At 39.3% G+C, this 22,385-nt stretch overlaps 1 protein-coding gene across 3 annotated transcripts in view; it reads right to left on the reverse strand.

Moving 5' to 3' along the window:
• Positions 1-930: 930 nt before the first annotated feature.
• SUCLG1 (succinate-CoA ligase GDP/ADP-forming subunit alpha) overlaps positions 931-22,385 on the reverse strand; it is a 39,322-nt gene continuing 17,867 nt past the window's right edge. For 2 of the 3 annotated variants that reach the window (XM_004469786.4, XM_004469787.4), the window contains 6 exons: positions 18,739-18,951; positions 18,535-18,592; positions 11,585-11,668; positions 9,503-9,654; positions 2,885-3,073; positions 931-1,194 (listed from right to left, as the gene is read on the reverse strand). In XM_004469786.4, the coding sequence (XP_004469843.1) occupies positions 1,168-1,194; positions 2,885-3,073; positions 9,503-9,654; positions 11,585-11,668; positions 18,535-18,592; positions 18,739-18,951 (723 nt within the window). In that variant the 3' untranslated portion in view covers positions 931-1,167. The remainder of the gene's footprint in view (positions 1,195-2,884; positions 3,074-9,502; positions 9,655-11,584; positions 11,669-18,534; positions 18,593-18,738; positions 18,952-22,385) is intronic. The other variant, XM_058278996.2, reaches the window with a different exon arrangement.

Below are 22,385 nucleotides of genomic sequence, written 5' to 3' on the forward strand. Positions count from 1 at the left end.
TGGTGTCTTTCACCTCCTCAGAATGCGCCCGTCGCCCTCCCCTGGGCACAGGCTGCTCCCTTTGCCTGGGCGCACATCCTCCTTTCTGCATGGCTGGTTTCTTCTGTCTTGGGTCCCCACTCATGGCCCCTCCCCAGCAAGGCTTCCCCGGCCAGCCTTTCCTCAGAAACCCTTACGTTATTTCTCGAAGCTCATTTCCTTTTCAAAATTTGACAAGATTTGGTGTCTCTCCCTCTCCAGAATGTCAGCTCCTGAGGACAGGTACCGTCTTGTTGCGCAACAAGCACCTGCTGGAATGGCTTCCTGTTAACAAGACCCACGATCCCAAACACACAGAGTAGGATAACTAGCAGCTTTCCTGCTTTCTTGCAGCAAACTTCTTAAACCTCAAGCCAAAAATGCAGGCTCTGGATCGACCATCGAGGAGCCCTCTGCAGAGCCACAGAAAATCCCAGCATTGCTGTAAGAGCCTCCACTTCCCAAAAGCCTCCACTTCCCAACGAAGAGAAACAGATGCACTCCTGCCTGCCATCCGGAGGATGCTGCTGCTGGTGGCGCTGACGGCAATCAAGTTGCCTTATTACAAAACATGGACATGAGACATTCTTCTCTAATCCTTGGAACTACCCAGCAAGAAGGATATTTTATATATATAAATATATGAAAAAACTATGGTTCGAAGGAGACCAAACCCACTCTATGTCTAAGACAAAATATGCATGCCATCCTAAAATTACAGCCTCATTCTCTCAATGATTTCAGTTAGAATCTCCTCTACAGAGCCCAGGAAAATACACACACACACGTGTACACACACATGCACATACACACCCGCACATCCACACTGCACACACACACTTGAGCATATATGTACACACACACACACACTTGTTTCTTCCACTTCTCACATGGGAATAAAAGTCTCAAAACTTTTTTCAAATCAAATGGTAGATTTATTGGCTCTCTGTTACACAGGCAGGTGAAACACTTCCTTACAAGACATTCCAAACTCTGTTTTGGCTTCCCGTTGTGCTGAAAGACCAGCATCAGGTGAGCAGAGAGGCTGGCAACCAGAAGCCACCTGCTGCTGGTTCACATTTCTGCAATGACTCGCTCCACAGTTTCAGGGACCTTGTTGGTTTGGTTTTTTTCTTTTCTTTCTTTCTTTTATAGCATCTTCCTCTTTTCAAACTCCTTCAGAAACAGACAGAAAAGAAAAAGAAGGGAGGAAAAAAGATGCAAATTTTATGCAAGGTCAAAATGATTCTCAAGCCTCTTATACTTAGGACTCTGAACAACCAAAAACTAGACAGACATACAATGAACCAGGATGAGGGTGCTTGAACACAAAAGTAACAGCTTTCAAATTAATCAGCTTAAATTTCACTAAGCCAGATGCAGAACTTCAACTTTATGTCTCCTAAACCCAGAAGCTGAGAGGGAAGCTTTGAATTACATTTACTTTTCCACTTCAGTATTATTAGGAGTTGACAAACCCAATTGTGTTTATCCAAACCTGTAATGCTATCCATTAACCACAACCAGCCCTTTTTTTTTTTTAGCCTTTGTTTTTGTTTTGTTTTGCTTTTGTTTTTTGTTTTTTTGGGAGGTACCAGGGATTGAACCTTAGACCCACTACATGGGAAACAAAAGCTCCCACTGAGCTACAATCTCTCCCTACAACCAGCCCGTTTTAAAGAGGCAATGCAAAGAGAAGGTTTGCTTAGTTTCTCAGTGAGGAAAACTAAACACAGATTTGAAGAAATGGCAACGGCCTCTGAAAAACCCTGAAAAGGAAACAATACTGAAAATCACATTTCTCTAGACCTTAACAATTACAATACAACAAATGTGTAGGTGTCTGCTGCCACTGAGTGGAATAAAATGGTAACACAGGTAAATTCAAGCATTTGCTTTTCCCTTTTCCTCTTTCAAGTAACATTCTCCCTAACTATCCAGATTTCTTTCAAACATTATGGCACATGTCATATTCAAAAAGACAATATGATGCAAAGAATCAAGAAACAACGTGTCCATGTCATTATCCCTACAAGGAAGGGCAAAGAAGATTGAACCAAGTCAATTCGAAATTTTCTCTGTTCACTGTTCCCACCTGGAAAAACAATTTGTGCCTGTTTTTAACAAGCAGTGCTGGGTTGGTTTGTTTTCTGGTCAAGTCTATAGCCATCATAAAAATACAGGAAGGAAAGAGAGCAGAGCCTTAAATGATCCCTCACAGAGGTTGAAAATCATTTTGAAGAGATTATGGAAGACACCAAATCATTTAGAATCTTCTAAATCACAATTACCTATTCAAATGGGAAAAGCAAAGTAAATGGTTAGGAAGTCGGCCTCCAATCTCTAAACAAATGGCATCCGAGCACAGCTGGGGCTGGAAAGAAAAGGCTGAATCTCCCCACCCTGTTTTTAGCCTCCTTCCTCAATGACTCCTTTTTCACCCCATTTTCATTTCTCATTCTCAGTCGAAAACCCCTCTCCCTGGACACACAGACCTACATGTCAGGGTGGCTATATCCCAAAGGCCCTCCATGGCAAAAACAAAACAACACAAAACCCAAGGCAGTTCCCTGTATTCCCAAAATGGAATTTGTGGTGCTTCTTATGGCCTCAGGAAGCTTTCTTACATGCCGCATCTGGCTACTTACAAAACAGCAAGTCCTGATGTTTAAAGAAAAGTTTTTCAGTCAGAAAGTTACTTCTGGCCATGCCCAATGAGGATGTTCATGGAGTTGCTAAGGACTGCTAAGCTGGAAACCAGAATGAAGTGAAACAGAAGCAAAGGCCATGGATTCCAGGCCCCGGGGTGGCCCCACACTGACAAGTCCCATTTCTCCGGGGCACTCGGGCCACTGGCTAAGCTCACCTTGTGGATGGTGCTTCCCAGCTGCGCGGGGGACATGCTGACCACAACTCCTGCGCTCTGCAGGGCAGCGATCTTCTCTTTAGCGCCACCTTTTCCTCCAGCAATAATTGCTCCCGCATGACCCATTCTCCGGCCGGGAGGAGCGGTTAAACCAGCAATGAAGGACACTACTGGCTTGGCATTTGGACCCTGGAGAGCAAATGGCATTTTAAACACTAATGAAGAAGCCAATCAAAACTGGACCTCGAATTCTTGACTCTCAGCTGATAAATGGTAAAAGGCTTCGTCAGGGGCAAGGTCATCATTTGTCCTAAAAATCAACACAAATGTCCTGCCATGACTGACACCACGGCATTCGCCTTTGAGTTGTCTCAGTTCTTCACACAATCTCAGGAAAACAGCCCTGAGCAAACTTGGCTTCCAACTTCACCTGTACAAGTTGTTTTACCAATACACAAGAAACTCACTTGGAAAACAAAAGAGCACACCTGGAAATACACTAACATATTAATTTCCTACCACTGCTGTAACAAATTACCACAAACTTGGTGGCCTAATACAACAGAAGTGCATTCTCCCACAGTTCTGGAGGCTGAAGTCTGAAATCAAGGTGTTGTGTGGCTGTGCGCTCTCTGATGGCACTAGGAAAGAATCCTTCTTTGCCTCTTCCTGGCTTCTGGGGGTGGCCAGCAATCCGTGGCCTTCCATGACTTGCAGAGGTATCGCTCCAGCCTCTGCTTCCACCTTCACATGGCCTTCTCCCCTATGACTCTCCCATGTCTCCTCTCCTCTTCTTATAAGGAAAAGAGTCACGTTGGATTAAAGGCCCCCCATAATATGACTTCATCTTAACTGATTACATCTGAAATGACCCTATTTCCAGTTCTGAGGTACGGGGGTTTAGGGCTGCAACATCTTTTGGCGGAACAAATTCAACCTATAATAACAAGCTATATGATTCATGATAACGAATTAAGACACAAGATCAGGTCAAAATAAAACAATCTGAGCATGTGTCTTAATTCATTATTAGTTCACCCTGGATACATCTGTAAAATGAAAAAGATGGAAGCTACACTGGAAAGGACAAGGGCGGGAAGAGCCACCAGACTCCATTTCCTGTTAAGCAAAGTTCTATGACCAGAGACAAGGCACATCATCTCTCCTGGCCACTGCTTCTTCATCTAAGAAAGGAAATGGCTGTACTAGGTGATGTGATGGCCAGGGCCCTTTCAACTCTGAAATTCCATGATGTCTAAGAAGGAAATTCAAGACTAGTTTTAGTTAACAAAAATCCATTCTGATGTGCATAAATAGCACTATATTAGATTCTGAGGTTAAACAAACACACATACACATACAAGAAATATAAGATTTCCTGTGCTCTGCACTCATAATGTGGTTCAAGAAATAATATAAAACATTACACATAAGCCAATGAAGTAATACTATAAAACAATATATAAATATATGGTTAAGCTTTACAATGAACGATAATGCCGTATTCCTAATCCGAACCCAGAGATGATGAGGCATCCAGGTTAATGAGAGGCCTGTAGCAGGCAGAGCTGCGCACAAGCGGAATCTGAATGCCTCCATTCAGACATCATCACCTTTCTCCCAGACCAGTTCTCCAACTGTTTAATCGTGGAACCCCTTAACACCTATAAAAATTGAGTATCCCAAAGACCTTCTGTTTATGTATACTATGTTGACTGATTTCTACTGCATTAGAAATGAAAACTGAGTAATTTTTAAAATATTCATTTTAAAATAATAGCATATTTTAAGGAACAGTTTTCAAAAACAAAAACAAATCTAGTAAAAAGAATGACATTGTTTTACCTTGTTTTGCCAATGTAATGATAAAAATTACATTACTATACAAAAATTACATTTAATGTCTAAGGATATCTGCTTTTGCATTCAATCTGCAGCAAATATGTTATTCTGGTTGAAGCATATGACCAACCTCATAGAGATATATAGTTGAAAAGGGAGAAGTATTTTTAATAGTCTTCCAGATAATTATGGATAAACATTTCTGGATGATACACAAAACTTTTCAAGTAGCAATTTCCTAAAGGTTGGATGCAATGTTGGAATTTGAAATCCTAGCAATGGATCTGTTTGTCCTTTGTTACTTTAAAATCCATTGATATGGGGAAGCAGATTTGGCTCAACTGACAGAGTGTCCATCTACCATATGGGAGGTCCAGGCTTCAAACCCAGGGCCTCCTGACCCGTGTGCGTTAAGCTGGCCCATGAGCAGTGCTGACGTGCACAAGGAGTGCCGTGCCACGCAGCGGTGTCCCCCATGTGGGGGAACCCCATGCGCGAGGGAGTGCGCCCTGCAAGGAGAAGCCACCCCATGCAAAAAAAGTGCAGCCTTCTCAGGAGTGGCTCACATGGAGAGATGACACAACAAAAAAGAAACACAAAATCCCAGTGCCGCTGACAAGAATGCTAGCAGACAGAGAAGTACACACAGCGAATGGACACAGAAAGCAGACAATGGGCCGGGAGGTGGGGGGTGGGGGAGGGAAGAGGAGAGAAATAAAATCTAAAAAAAAAAAAAAAAAAAAAAAATCTATTGATATACCTTACACTTCAAATGGATTTTATGATATACATTGGTTAGTTAGAAACTACTGGTTCACTGAATTATGTAGATCTTCCAAATGCTGATACATTTCATCATTCAACATCAACAAATTATATTCATCAGTATCAGCAATGATCTTATTAGAAATGCCTTTTAAATAGTGGGAAGTTGTCAAAATCCTGGATGTAGATATAAGTTTTCCAAAATTCTAATATTCACCTGAAAACTCAAATTTTATCACTGACAACAAATACTATCAGTTGTTTTCCTTGATGACAGGTTCACTTTGTCCATTACTGAAAAAACTTTGCCAAATACCTGAGTCTGAATAACCAGTTTATCTGCCAATCACATTCAAGTAAACTGTGTTCATCAAAAACGGGGCTACTTCAGCTCACAACTCAATGCATAAGTGTTTATACCTGCTTCCCAACTCACAATAAAATATTAACTTCAAGGTTGGAATTTAAAAAAATTAATCATGTTTACTGCTTCATCAAGGACATTCTTAATTGAAACTTCATGTTTTTGAGTGTTTGTCTTTTTTATTTTTTTTTCACTGTGGGTATATGGCAGTAAACAATTACTAGTACAGTTTTCTTCCACTGCATTGCTTCACACAAAGGTGCCCACTTGCCAGGTTCTTCAGGGGCTGACTCTCCTACCTTAGCATCTACCATTCTTCCCCCCACTTTATCTTCCAGTTGCCCCAAACTGCTTATGGTTCCCCAAAGGCACCATGCTGTTTTCTGTCTCTGTTCCTTTTACCTTCCCTGGATACCTGGCAAATTTTCATTTAAGATTTAAGATCTGGCTCAGGTTTCCTTTTCCACCATAAGTCTTTCTGGACTCCTCTTTCCACGTTCTCCACAAATGCCCTTGGAGTCAGTCATTCTCTTTAGTGGCCCCGCTGTGCCTTTTCCACGTTTCCACTGTTACACTCCATACACTGGAGGTAACTTCCTGCCCACATGCTCCCCAATTGAACTATGAATTCCTTGAACTTAGGGACTATGCTCTCACTCACCTCTCAATGCCCAGCACCTACTACAGTATCGGTGGAATAGAATTAAAACGAAAAGACTCTGTGGGTTACTTATGCATTTGTTCGTTGGCTATGCATGGGCTACGAGGCCCTGATATTAGAGTGTCACTCATTTCCACTTAACCCCCAAACAGTGAGGCTACTGTTGCCCAAAAATGGAACAAGATTATGCTGAGCCTAGCATGTCAAATCACTTTACACCCTGTCCAAGAGAGAAAGGAGAGTCCTTGAGATTTTTAAGCAAAGCAGAGTCAACAGACTACAAGGACATAGAGACTGAAGACAGGATACCAAAAAGGTAGAAGTGTGAAAGTCTGTGAACACAGAGCCCAGTAAGGACAGTGCTGCTATGTCAAGCATGTGTCCAGCTCTGTTGCCTGTCATCCTTTATCCCACAACCTCCTCCCCAGTGGAATGGAGAAATCAAGCAGACCTGGGTATGAAGCTCAACCGGACTCATTTGCTGAATGCCTACCACTGCTAAGTGACTAACCTCCCCATGCCTTTTCCCTCATTCATCAAATGAGAACAAAAACATCTTACTCAGAGAGTAAAGGTAAAGGTTAAACAACACAACTTTTACAAATGATTGCTGTCACTGTAATGGTAACAATGGTAGTAGTGACAGCAAAAAGCCCTTATTTAGTGTTACTATTTTATAAAATATGTCATCTGAACTGCTTCACCTAGAATCTTGCATACATTAGGTCCTTGATAAAAATTAGTTCCAAAAGAACTAATCAGGAATTGGAAAACATATGCCAAATAAAAGAAAATGTGTGTTCCGCTTTTTCCAGTAAACTCTAAGCTATGTAAAGGGCTTCAGAGTTGGCCTAAATATGTTGCAAAATTCATTTTAATAGACTATAATGTCATATTAACCTAAATCTTTCTTTTAAGAAATCAGGTTTACTTAAATTTCGATTTTACAACTTTTTTTAATTCAAGAGACTCTAAATAATATTTTACTCCAATCTCTGAACGATCTACTTTATTCTTTCATTTATTGGTGCCTCCTGTGCCAGGGGACTGGGCTGTGCACCAAGGATACAAGTTCCCTGTACTGTCCTCTGTAATACAGTCCAGCACGTGAGTCCTTTCAGAAGGAATGAGCAAAGAAAACCACGGGCATGTCAGATGGGGCATGGATCTGAAAAGGAGCATCGGGGTGGTGTGCAAAGGACTGGAACACCATGCCAAGTCTGGCCTTGGCCTTCATGTAATGGGAAAGGCTGCCTTGTTTTCAACAGGGACATAGGGCGCTGAGGCCTATGTTTAGGAAGAGCAACTACTTCAGGAGGCCATATGCTGGATGGTGTGCAAGAGACAAGAGGGTGGGATGGGGAAAGGAGTTGAGACATCAGGGAGAAAACTACTGACATGGGCCAGGTACGATAAGATGAGGGCCTGCATCAGCGCAGAGGGATTAATTACAGATGCGGTTTGGAATCTGAGCCATGTGGCTGAGGTCCCAGAGACGGAGCTCATGACCTGAGTGGAAGCTCGGGATGCAAGAGAAGTCAAACGTAATTCGGAGGTTTCTGCTTCAGAAACTGCACAAATCATGATGTCTACATAAGAGATTGTCCCAGATTTAAGGAACAGGCACCAAAGACAGATGCAGGAAAGGATAAAGACGACTCAGGAGAACCACCAAGGGCATGAAGAGGCCACTAGTGAACTCCACAAAAATAACAACGGCTAACAGCTCTACAGGAGTGCTCACTATGTGCCAGGTGCTACTTTGCTATGCGTTTATTAAGTTATTTAAAGTTCACAATTCTCACAATCACACTACATCCCTATTTACTGAGGAGGAAACTGCAGCACAGTGAGGTTAGGGAATATGCCTAAGGTCACACAGTAACTAAGTGGCCGACAGCCAGAATGCAGAGGGCCAGAGAGGGCATGACAAGGAAAGAAAACCAGAAAGTCAGGGAAAAGTTAAGGCCTATCTTACATGGAAGTTAGGATTTAAAACCAGCACAGAAGAAAATCAAGTGTACTCAAAATAGCCCTTGAAAATTCCTGAAAGCACAAATAAATAGATATGGTTATGCATGTACAACCCCACAATTGATACTTCTTGGCTCCTTAAACTCTTTGGTTTTCATTATTTTCCTATGGCATTTAACTCATTCACTCCTCGATTTATTTCACAAGGAGAGAGAAAATCATCTCCGCCCTCTTGCATGGCCTCCTGAAGATGGTTTTTCATGCATCTGTCAGTGTCAGGAAAACCCTGGAAATAACTGTCATGTTCTCCCCGAGGTCCCGGCCACATCCACCATGTGGGGCCAGTACAGTCATTACCGTGACGTCTCTCCCCCATCACCTCCGTCACCCCAGGAATAGAGCTTAACTCCCTCAAGCTATGTTAAACTACAGTACAACTCCACAAGACTTACCTTTGTTTAATTCTAAGGGAGAGGCAACAAGGCAGGCCTTTACAGACCACAGACTGTACAGCTAACTTTACTTCAACTCCTTCGAAGGGAATGCCACTCAACAAGGAAAGACCGATGCTGGAGGGACGCAAGATCCTGGAAAAGGTCTAAGAGAGAGGATTTTCTGGTGAGCCTTGACCACCTCCTCTGTGCTCTCCCACTGAGACTGGAAGAAGGCACACTGAGGAGAGGTGAAAATGCAAGTCTGCAGGTCAAGTGAGGCCTTCCAGGTCAAGGCCCTGAAACTTCTCTGCTTAGTAGAAGGCAAAGTACCTAGTGTGGGGTGTGGCTTGGAGGGAGCGTTTAGAGTACAGAAGTAGAGAACAGGCATATGGGAAAAGGCGAGGAGAATCAACCCAGAAAGAATCCAAATTTCTCTGAGTGGCCAGTACTAAAGGCACAGCTGAGAAAAGTTGAACTTGATCTTTCATGCTTTCCTGAATAATTAGTCTTTGAAAAAATAAAAAGACTATAATGTTATGCAAAAGCAAAGAAATATATTTTTCCTAACCCAAACTTACTGAATTATGTTGCTTCAAAAATTCTGCAGCATTTTCCTCTGCATTTCCACCAATTTCACCAATCAATATGATGCCTTCTGTGGCTGGATCATTGAGAAAGACTTCAAGGCAGTCAATAAAATCCGTTCCATTAAAAGGATCACCTCCAATACCTGAAAAAAGCAAAAGAATATCAACTTTGAAAATTCAAGGATGATCTGTGAAATTTAGATCAAGAAATACTGCACCTACTTGTTTCTTATTGTGCCTATCCCCTGCCCCAATTTTTAAAAAACATATCTTCACTCCTGTATTTAACATTAAAAATCACAAAATGCTATGTGAAGGTACCTCAATAAAACTACTTAATAAATAAATAAATGTGCAAAAATAGCCAAAAATAGCAGCTATGTACAGCAGGAGAAACAAAGAGAGATTGAGAGGTGAAGAATTTTTTTATTTGTCTGGTTTTTGTTTAATTATTACTATTGAAATAATGAAAATGCTCTAATAATTTGAAGTGATGAATGCACAAATGTGATTATACCAAATACCATCGATTGTATTTGAATGAATTATATGCTTTACTACTATGTATCAATAAAATTGATTTGTTAAAAAAAAAAATCACAAAATGCTACATTTATTTCTGCTTTTAATATAACATAAATGCTAAATTATGGTTAGTTCCTGATATTCAAAAAACACAACCCTCTTATTGTTTAAGCTCTTTTATCAAACCTCTTCCCCTCCCACAAAATTATTCCCATTATTCTCTTTAAAAATGAGCCTACTAAGAAGACATGGGTTTATGTGGCAAGCTGATGTTACACGAGAGGAAAGTGAAAATATCTTCTCTGATTAAATATATAATTCCTTTGCACAAAGTAACTGTTTGATGAAGCTCACTGCAGAGAAACCACTCACATGTCCCAGGAAGCCAAAAGGTAGAGGGTGCCTGCTCCCTCTTCCCTTATATCCAAGCATGGGACAACAGAGCCTGCATACAGGGGCTCTTCTATAAGCATGTGACATTTAAGAACAAGTTCTTGCATAGGATTAAAAAACATGTTCCAAACAGACTGGCTGGCACTTTTTTATTATTATTATAAATTTATTGAACTCACAATTAATTTCTTACTTTTCTGTGTATTTCTGAAAAATGAAGTTGAAGACAGGAACTAGCATTTACTAAGCATCAACCGTGTACATGTACTATGCCTTAGCACTCATTAGCCCTGTCATTTCATAATTCTCCCGCTCTCTCTGCAAATGGGCTTACTCTTCTCAGTTTACAAATTAAAAACTGATGCTGGAGAAGACAGAATAAGCAACCCTGTTTCAAAAACCCATTTCTACTCTCCATCACACTTAAGTCACCTTGCATCTAACATAGTGCTGTGTACAGAGAGAGGTTCAATTAATGCATGCAAAATTACAGATTTGAATCCTTAAAAAAAATTTTATAATTGTTACTTTTTTTTAAAAAGCAATTTTTAAAAGGTATTCTAAAGATCTGAAGGAACATTTATTAAGAAAGAGAAATATGCCTGAGTTTTGGTAATGCTGCAATTATTATAAAAAGCAATAACTTTTTGGGATTTGTATTTTTTTAAGTGAGAGGCAGTAGGTTATGACAAGAAGAGAGGTTCTGGGGACCGTAACCTTCCTCATCTCTATTTTATCACTAATAAAGCTGTAATAATACAACTTTCTCAGTTCAGAGGCGGCTCAGAGGGTTGACTTACTGTGATAACAAATGGCAAAGAATTCAGTAACTGTGAAGCACTGAGCACAATTATAATAACAAAAGCGCTAAAACGAAGAACCATTTCTTCACAGCAAGCAAAATAAGTGATGTTTTCAGGCACCAGTGGTGTTAGAAGCTGCATCCCAGGAAGTTTATTCCTCACATGGAAAGCAAATCTTAGACAATGACTCTTGAAAAAACATAGAGGAGCTTCACACTTAAGTAAATTAAATTCAAGATCATAACATTTTAAAAATAAAATCAAAACCTCTTAAAAAAATCAAGTTTACTACTGTACTCATTCAATGAAGATACTGTACTTCAGTAAAAGGATTTTAGCAAAAGTCCCTCACCAATACACAAAGACTGCCCCAATCCAACTTGTGTTGTTTGGTGAACTGCTTCATAAGTCAGGGTGCCAGATCTGGACACAATACCTTAAAGGAAAAGAATTCAAAAACATTAGATTGTGTTCATATGACAAACTATCATATGGTAAACTAAATTACAAATGCTTTGAGGAACTAACAAGGGTAAACATAAAAAAAGAAAAGTTGGAAAAAGGGGAAAGTATATTATTAGCTACTTATGACTACAAAAGCAATTACTAAATTACCTTGTCCGAGAATTTATGGTGTCAGTATGAACTTGGTAATTACAAGCCTGCTTAAGAATATAATAATGTAATAAGTGTTTAAACTTACAGATGCCCAAACTATTAAACCATCAGAACCTTCAGCCTACAGAATCTCGGCCTACTCCCATTTAGCTGTGCTATCTGACCTTCCCCACAACTATTTTCCAAAAATTTTCAAACAATATATAGGCTTCATAACCAATATAAGGAAACTGCAGAATAAGGTCAAGATCCCTCAGGATTCAAATCTACCACCTATTTCCTTTATCCCATGGGCCTATGAGATTTCACATCTGGACAAAGTATATGTGCCTGGGAGATAAGTGGGGAGGAAGGGGTCAGCAGCAACTAGATGTCCTCTCATGGCTGAGCCACAGGAATGGTCATTTATTCCATGCCACAATCTATGCTCTACTTCAGAAAAGAAAGCATACAGTGGAGGAATCCCTAATTTTAACAGGTTGATAAGTATAAATGAGTAACTCCAGTTGTTAGAATATATTATCTAAAAATATTTTTAAAATAAAACATAAAACTTTGTATGGGCTAAAATCCAAACACTGTCTCTGAGATGTTGAATAATTCCAGAACATCCATGTATTGCTTTCTTTGAACTTAACCTCGGATACCCTCTGTGCTATGCAAGCAATAAAGCAGTCATCTTCTAGGAGCCTCCACTGTGCCTGAGCTTGTGCTCCCACCATACATCATATAACAACTCACTCCATGTATGGGTCAAAAAAAAAAAAAAGTCTCAAGGGAAATTAAAAAAAAAATACATTGGAGTGAATGAAAATGAAAATATATTAAAAACTACCACATCTTACCCAGCGAGACAGATAATTTGAAGTCTTATAACTATTATCAAAACTACATTCTAAATTTAAAAGCCTGCAGAATTTAAAAGCCTGAAGAATTCTACCAAACATTTAAGGAAAAATTAAACTAATTCTATACAATTTCTTCCAGAAAGCAGAAGAGGTGAGAATACTCAGCTCATTCTATAAAGGCAGTATTTTTGATGCCAAAACCAAAGACAGTACAAAGAAAGAAAACTACAGACCCAACACAATTCATTAACAGACATGAAAATCCTTGACAAAATAATAACAAATAGAATTCTTCAATACATAAAAACAGTGATATACCATGGTCAAAAAAATGGAGAATGCAAGGCTGATTTGAAAATTAATCAATAAAATTTGCCATATTAACAATGGTAGCTAAAGAAGAAAATTTCATGATACCAATCAAAGCCAAAAAAAAAAAAATTTAAACACCCATCCATGATTTAAAACTCTGAGAATTAAGAATGGGGTTATATTTTAAAATAATAAAATAAAACACATAAGGGAAAAAAAAAAAAAAAGAAGAATGGGGGAAGCAGATGTAGCTCAAGTGGTTGAGTACCTGCTTCCCACGTACAAGGTCCTAGGTTGGATCCCCAGTACCTCCTAAGAAAATGAAAAGGAAGAATAGAGGGGAATCTCCTCAACCTGATAGAGAGCATCTAAACAAACAACATATAGTTAACATTTGTACTTATGGTTAGAGGTCAAATGCTTTCCCCTTAAGATTAAGAACAAGGTGGAGTGGACATCACCATCCTAGGGTCCACAGGATGGAGGAATAAAATATGGATTAGAGTGAACTTACTGATATTCTACCATAAAACTATTGTGACTAGTAATAGAAGAAATTGTAGCACTGAGGAGGAGAAAGTGACCATAGTAGTTGCTGAGGGCAGGGAGAGGGAAGAAGAGATGTGATGTGGGGGCATTTTGGGGACTTTGAGGTGTCCTACATGATACTGCAGGGTCAGATTATGGACTTTATATATCCTGCCTTAACCTACTCAATGTACTGGGGGACAGTGTGAGCTACAGAGTAAACTAAAATCCACGTGGTGCAGCAGTGCTCCAGAATGTGTTCACCGAGTGCGATGAGAGTGCCACAATGATGAAGGAGGTTGTTGGTGTGGGAAGAGTGGGGTGGGAGGGTGGGGGATATATGGGAACCTCTTATATTTTAATGCAACATTTTTTTGTGTGATGTATATATCTTCAAAAAACTAAAATTTACAAAAATGATGGGGTAGGGGAGTGGGGAGCGGGGTATATGGGAACCTATTATGTTTTTTATGTTTTTTTAATGTTTTTTAATGTAATGTTCTTTGTGATCTATTAACTTTAATTTTAAAAAGTGTACAAAAATTTTTTAAAAAGTAAAAAAAAAAAGCCAAGGATGTTTGCTCCCACCATTATTATTCAACATAGTACTGAAAATTGTATAACAAGGAGGAAAATGAATAAAGGGCATACAGATAAAAAAAAGGAGAAATATAACTGCCCATATCTGAGAATGACATAACTGTCTACATAGACAATCCCAAAGAGTCTACAAAATAACCCAGAATGAGCAAGTGACTTCAGCAAGGTTGCAGGATACAAGGTAAACACTTAAAAATCAATTATATTTCTATATAGTAGTAATGAATATGTGGATGCAGAAATTAAAATACAAAAGCATGTACAATTGCTCAACAGCTTAAATACTGAGGTGTAAATGTAACAAAACACATAAAGGGTTTATATGCTGAAAACTACATTATGCAGATTAAAGAAATCAAAGATAATCTAAATAAATGGATATAAGATGTCCATGCACTGGAAGACTTAGCATAGTAAAGATGTCAATTCCCCCCAAATTGATAATCAGGTTTACAGCAATTCCAAACAAAATCCCAGCAGGAATTTTTGTAGATATAGACAAGATTATTCTAAAATTTATATGGAAAGCTAAAGGAACTAGAATGTTTGAAAAAGAAAAAAGTACGAGGAATGAGTATCTGATTTCAAGACTTAATACACAGTTACAGAAATCAAGATTGTGTATATTGGCAGAGGACTAGGTTCATAGATCAATGCAACACAATAGAGAGCCCAGAAACAGAAGAGCACAAATAAACCCAAATGATTTTTGACAAGAACAATTCAATGCAGGAAAGATAGCTTTTCTGATAAATTATGCCAGAGCAATTGGGTAGTCACAGGCAAAAATAAATCAATCATAATCTGTGTCTCACATCCTATAGAAAAATGAATTCAAACTGGATCACAGACTTATATGTAAAATGTAGAACTAGAAAACATTTAGGAAAAACAATGTAAGAGCCTATCTTCAGGTTCTAAGGTTAGACAAAAAGTTCTTAAGACTTGGCACAAAAAAAAGCAAAATTCACAAAAGAAATGAATAAATTGGACTTCATTAACATAAAAAAACCTTTTGCTCTGCAATAGACCCTGTTGAAGAGGATGAAAAGACAATCAACAGAATAGAAAATATTTTCAAATCACATACCCAACAAATTTGGATATTACATCCAGAATATATAAAGAACTCTCAAAAGTCAGCAGTAAAAAAGCAAACAATCCCATCAGAAGATGGACAAAAAAACATGAAGAGACATTTCACTGACAAAGATATATAGGTGACAGAAAAGTATATGAAAAGATGTTCAATATCATTAGCCATCAGGGAAATGCAAATTAAAATCATAGTGACATACACTATATATCAGAATGACCAAAAAAAAAGTGACAACACCAAATGTTGAGAGCATGGAGAAACTGGATCACTCATACACTGCCGGTGACAGTGTAAAATGGCACAGCCACTCTAAACAACAATTAGGCAGTTTCTTAAAAAACTAAGCATGTAAATTACAATACAAATCAGCAATTGTACGCCTGGGCCTTTATCCCAAAGAAATGATGACTTTTGTTCAATCAAACCAGTACACAAACATTATTGCAGCTTTACTTATAATAGCACCAAACTGGAAACAACTCAGATATGGTTCAACAGGTGACTAATTAGACATTTATACCATGGAAGACTACTGAGAATAAAAAGGACTGAAGCATTGGTACACATCACAACCCAATGAATCTCCAGAGAATTATGGCAAGTGAAAACAGCCAATCCTAAAAGGTTACATGCTGTTATGATTCCACTTTTTTACATTCTTGAAATGACAAAAGTATAGAAATGGAGAACAGATCAGTGATTGCCAGGGATTAAGAAAGGGACAGGAACAAGAGAAGGTGGGTGTGGCTATAAAAAGAAACAGCAGGAGGGATCCTGTGGCCAAAGAAATGTTCTGCACATTGATTGTATCAATGTCAATATCCCAGTTGTAGGGGAGGGCTGGGGTATACGGGAATTGCCTATTATTTTCGATGTAACGTTTATGTAATTCAAAGCTTTTTTTAAAATCCCTGTTGTGACACTGTCCTAGTTTTGCAAACATGTTACTAGTGGAAGAAACTAGGTAAAGAGTACTGGTATGTGTCTGTATTACTTCTTACAACTGCCTGTGAATCTACAACTATCTCAATATAAAAAGTTTAATTAGAATAAATCTTTTAAAAAGGATGGAGAGGTCAAGTATGTCATGTATAGATGAGAGTAAAAAGAATACTGCATGGAGTGGGTATAGCTCAGTGGCTAAGCTCCTCTTGGCACATATGAGGACATGGGTTCAAGACCCAGTACCTCCTAAAAAACAAAAAAAATAAAAAATAAAAAAAATCTATTATAGGAGAAACAAAGAACATGGTACAGTTAAAACCATCAATTTGGGAATCCAGTTACTTCCTTCAACAACAACATTCAATTAGCAGATTTGCAATTTTGTTAGCTGACATTAACACCAACTAGAAAGTCACTATACTATTATATTACAATTATGTCCCATTCAGAAATACCAAGGCACCAAAAAATCCTTCCTTTTCCTCTACTCTAAGAATCTGATGTCAATAAGGCTACTAAGAAGCTAGCACTGGTATCAAAATAGGAATAGTGTACAATCAACATCTTTTCTCTCCTCACTTCTCAAAAATCTTTTAGTGTCACATAGTTTCCTTTTGGAGAAGAAGAGAAGCAGGAGGGGAAAAAATGGAGGAGGAGGAGGATGGGGAGCAGAGGGGAAGGGGAAAGGAGAGGAGGAGCAGAGAGAAGGAGGGAGGGGAAGAGAAGAAGTCTTCCTATTTCAAAGGAATTAGGAGCAGTATCCCAGAGGACTGCCGATGTGTTCTGACCATTCAGAGAAACAAGGACTTCCTTGAACTTCTCAAGTTTTTCTTTCACGGTTTATGGTCGCCTTAGAAAGCAGGGTAGTGATCTGAAAAGCAGCTTAACACAGGGTACTCCTCTGTGCTCAACTCAAGACTGTGGCAGCAGCCATTGAAAGCAGACCATAAAGTGTATAAAGAGTGTATATAGAGTGTGTATATAGAGCACTCAAATATGTATGTTTATATGTATGTTTATATATGTAAATATGTATGTTTATAAAGTGTGTATATAGAGCACTCAAATATGTATGAGAGCATTTGTGCACATGTGGGTCCGGCCACCTCTACTGGAACTCAGAAGATTAGGGAACGCCCTGTAAGCTTCTCTAAGAGAATCGATAGATGGCAGCAGGGCTGACAGCTCTAAGAGACCCCGGTAGTAAAGAAAAGTCATGACCTTTAACCTACATCTGCAAACTGCATAACAAACCTTCAACATTAGGCTGATTATGCTTACTAGCAATCGTTTATAGATAAGAAAATATACTATGGCCATGTATTATTGTGGAGAAACTGTATAGGTTAGTCAGAGTTAGGTGTGAAGACTAAAAACAGGATAAAGTAGATAATTTTGAAATACTATTTTGACTAGTTCCTCAAGAAGCTAAACAAGCAGCAGCACAATTTCACCAAATCTATTTTGAGAAAGTTCCCGGTATCCAAGAGAGCCAAATAATTCTTAGACAGGACACAGAAAGACTAACCATAAAAATATTCACAGTACATATATCTGATAAAGCATCTATATCTGAAATCTTTATTGCATTTCAACAATCAAAATAGGCAAAAAAAAAACTTTAACAGATACTTATCAAAAGAAGATATGGGAACGACCAAAAAGCACATGAGAAGATGCTCACCATCATTAGTCCATAGGGAAATGCAAACCAAAACCACAATGAGAGACCACCTCCTACGCAGTAGAATGATTGAAAAAAAAAAGATTGGCAGCGCTAATGTGTGTGAAGATGCGGAGCACCTGAGCTTTGGTACACTGACGGAGAGAATGTAAAATGATAGGCACGTCACAGAACTATTTGGCAATTTCTTTAAAAAGTTGAGCACACTTCTGCCTTATGACCTAGAATTCCATTCCCAGGGATTTTTCAGAAGAGAAATGATAAATGTGTCTACAAAAAGACCAAGATATAATCATTCACCTTGGCCTTCTTCATCATGGCCCAAACCTGGGAGAATAAATAAACCAAGCTGCGGTATAATCATACAGTAGGATACTACTCAGTAACAAAACATAACTACCGACACACTTACACGTGGAAGATTCTCACAGAGCATTAAGCAGGAAAAGAATCTTTCAAAGCCCTAAAAAAAATCTTCATTGAGTCTATAGAATTATGATTGCTTCTCAGAGAAATTCAGAATATAGAATAAATTCATTTGGTAGCAGCTGCTGAAGTTAAATGAATTAAAATGAGTTTGATTTGCAAAGTCACAAATTCTCTGGTGAATTCTGAAAGGGTAGGGCAAAGAATTTTGTTTTAGTCTATAAGAAAATAAACACACTTACCAATTCTGCCTTTCTTATGAATATGGCCAGGCATGATGCCAATTTTGCACTCTCCTGGCTGAAGGAAAATAAATCAGTTTCAGAAAAGAATTTTGTTTCTAACATACCTCATAGGTCAGTCACACAAAGACATATGGATGGATTTGAAGCCTGTCAGCCTCACGAAAGGCTCGATCTGGGCTTGGTTTTGTAGTTGACACTCACATTGATGACTCCGGGGCAGTTTGGCCCGATGAGCCTTGTCTTGCTCTGGCGCAGGAGGCTGTGCTTGACCCGCACCATGTCCTGCTGGGGGATGCCCTCAGTGATGCACACCACCAGGGGCATTTCCACCTCCACGGCTTCGTTAATGGCAGCAGCAGCAAAAGGAGGAGGGACGTAGATGACGGAGGCTGTGGCTCCTGTCTGTTCTTTGGCCTGAAACATAAACCGCGGGGCACTTCATTATTGGTTACGTCAAAACACCCCTATTTTAATGAAGTCCTGGGCTCAGGGAAGGATACCAATGGACATCAAATGTCTTCATTCTTCCCACACTCAAGCTCATGAGGCTGACAGAAAACAGCAGGAGCAAACATGGCCTCTTCCCTGCCCCCTCTGAATCTCACTGGCGAATGTAAGGCTCGGTGCCATTTCTATTTCCTCAGGTGATGGCCTGTCAGGAAACCTGAAAACACTGCCTGTTTGCATCTGCACCCCTTCCTTCCTGCAGCTGAGCCTATTTTTGTGGCTCTATTCCACTGTCATGCTGACCAAGACACTGTGCCACCTAAAAAGTGCCAAAGACGCTACACCTCCCTAGGAGAATGAGGGCTGGTGAGCTCCAAGCCTTCAGAACTTGGCTCTCAAGCAACTGTTAAAAATATATGAGATTGAGTAAATCTTATGAACAGACAGTACTAATGAAGGTTTTTTTCAACTTGCAATTTTTACTCTAATGCATGTTTACTAGAAATAAGCAAATCTAATTAAAACACACTTGCATAAATGGACTTAGGATAAGAATGTAGGTCAAATAAGCATTAGGCTGTCCTACCTCTCCTAACGCAAAGCACTTGGAGACCATCAGCTGGACCACTGTTTCCTCCTCTGTGGCCATGAGCCCACATGTAGTCTTTATATGCTCTCTACATATAGCAATACAATGTATCTCCCTATCCACATCTCTGCATGGCCCCGTCTCTCCTACCATAATGTAAGCTCCTTGGAGACTGGGCGTGACCTTGGACTCTGCAACAGCAGTAGCATCTGCTCTGAAAGAGGCCCTTGAGAGGCTCTCATATCAGTCTCATTTAAGCCTTCACAAAACCCTTATTATTCCATTTGACAATTCTAAGATGCTGAGACCAAGAGATATCACGTAATTTATTCATACAAGGTCCTAGAGTTAGGAAAGTGGCAGAACTAAGATTCAAACTCAAGTATATCTGATTCCAAAGTCACCACTCTTTTCAGTTACAGCCTTCTCACGGGTGTTAAAAACCTAACTTGGGAAGTGGATGTGGCTCAAGTAACTGGGCTCCAGTCTACCATATAGGAGGTCCAGGGTTTGATACACAGGACCTCCCAGTGAAGGCAAGCTGGCCCACGTGGAGAGCTGGCCCACACGGAGTACTGGCGCAGCAAGACAATGCAACAAAAAGAGACAGACACAGAGGAGAGACAATAAGAGATGCAGAACACCAGGGAGCTGAGGTGGTGCAAGAGAATGATCAGCTCTCTCCCACTCCAGAAGGTACCAGGATCATTTCCAGGAGCCACCTAATAAGAATACAAGCAGACACAGAACACACAAAGAGCAGACAATGGAGGGAGCGGGGAAAGAAATAAATAAAAATAAATAAATCTAAAACAAAAACATAACTTAATCAAAACTTTTTGGAAGACTATTCCATGTAATTTTACAATGGATTTGAATACTAAGCTATGGAACACAGAAGGGGTAAAAGTAAAAGAAAACGTCTTTGAGAATCAAGACTGAATGATTCCCCACAGCCCTAGAGTATAAGGAACTTCTGCTGCTGCACTCCTACTAAAAAAGCTATCTTGACAATGACAGAAGAACAGAGTCAGAAGGATGCTGACAGATCATCCACAAATGATGGGTTAAAAATATGATTTTTTTTTAAACTTTGTTCAAGGTAAGAAGGGAAAGTTCAAAAGAAATGAAAACTGAGTTGGAATCAAAAGAAGTCAGATCATGGGCTTGTAGGTATTTTATTGAAAATATATCTCACAGTTCTTACCTCTTCAGTCTACAAATACTACAAGAAGCTGGACGGTAACAAGAGGTACAGTGCTGGCAAGTGGTACTAGATGGAAGGTATCCATCCAATTTCTTTGGAAAGCTCTTTTTAAGGGTTGAATGGGGGAGAAATAAACAGTACCTGTCAAAGGACTTACAGAATATTCCAAATGCCACATCTTTCTGGTCACTATGAATAATGAATGGCTTAGCAACAAAAACTTTCTTTTAAATATAGCAAAAAAGGCTCATGATAAAAGAGAAGTCTACTGAGAGTAAATTCAAAAACACAGCTCTTCTCTATATTTTAAGGTTATGAAGTCAATCATAAAAAAATGTAAAAAAATCTTTTAAAAATTAAAGCCGAAATGATCCCTCTATAGAATACATGATTTGTAACTTTTTTCTTACTCTTTAAAATGGAGTACACTTAAAATAAAACACTTATAGAACATCCTATTCGCAAGTTTCATCAATCTTTATTGTTTATTATTTCCTAGAATTTTTAAATAGCCAAGAATTTGTCCTACAGTGTCTTTTAAAATATTATTTTTTTATACATTCATACAAGCATAGAAAAAGAAGTGAATACACAGAGCTTAAATTAGCTCTCCATAAAGACAAGATTGGAAATGGGGAAAATATGAAATTTACTACACATACCACCATAGCATCTGAATTGTTACAATAAGAACACATTTGCTTTGCAACAAAAAAACTGAAGTTTAATCTAAAAATCACTTAGAAAGTATTACTTAAAAAAAAAAAAAAAGTATTACTAAGAAATTTGCAATCTGGGGAAGAGACCAGGACTCTGGGATTTGTGAACCTGCCTCTGGAATTCAGTTTTTTGCACAGGAACAGAGCATTATCTACTCTGTGCCATCCCAGGTCTCTCACTTATGCTCAGTGGGACCACAAGTAAGACCCGGAGCATCTGCACACCAGTGTCCTTGCCTTCAGAATGGAGTGTTGGCAGCACCTGCTCAGGGGGCTGCGGCGAGGCCTGCATGGGGCGATGTCTCTAGCGCTCCCAGCCACACCCAGTAAGCGTTAGGGATGGTTGTGACATGTGCACTGCGAACATCCTAGAAGAAGAATGGGCGAAGAAGGGATAACAAGCCAAACGGAAGTCAGGCTACAGCACTTTTTCCCTTGAGAGCTGACATATGCCTATAAACACAAAATAGCACAGACTGTGAAGAAAATATCTTTAAATGTGCAGAAAACTATCTGGGGCCTTAGGGTAGAACGCCACAGAATTCTAAGCAGGGGAGGAGGCAGATATACCCCACAAAGACGACACTGGCCAAATCAGAAATCCTCAGAGTTTCTGGGCAGAGAACTGTATGTGTTTCCCGGAAGCTTTGTAATCCTGAGGTATGAAAGGATGCACGCAGTAGATGCAGATTGCAGTGAGGAAGTTCAGTGCAAACAGAAAAGTACCAGCATGTCACCCTTTGCACTGTGCATCCTAGAAGAAATTGAAGTGGGAATGGGGGGAGGCGGCAACAGGATGGGGAGTGGGATAGTTTGGTGACAGTTTAACAACCAAGAAAGACTGGGGAAACCTATATTACTAAATAGTCCTGATCTTACATGAATA

The sequence above is a fragment of the Dasypus novemcinctus genome, chromosome 17 (assembly GCF_030445035.2).
Source record: "Dasypus novemcinctus isolate mDasNov1 chromosome 17, mDasNov1.1.hap2, whole genome shotgun sequence".
Lineage (NCBI taxonomy): Eukaryota > Metazoa > Chordata > Mammalia > Cingulata > Dasypodidae > Dasypus > Dasypus novemcinctus.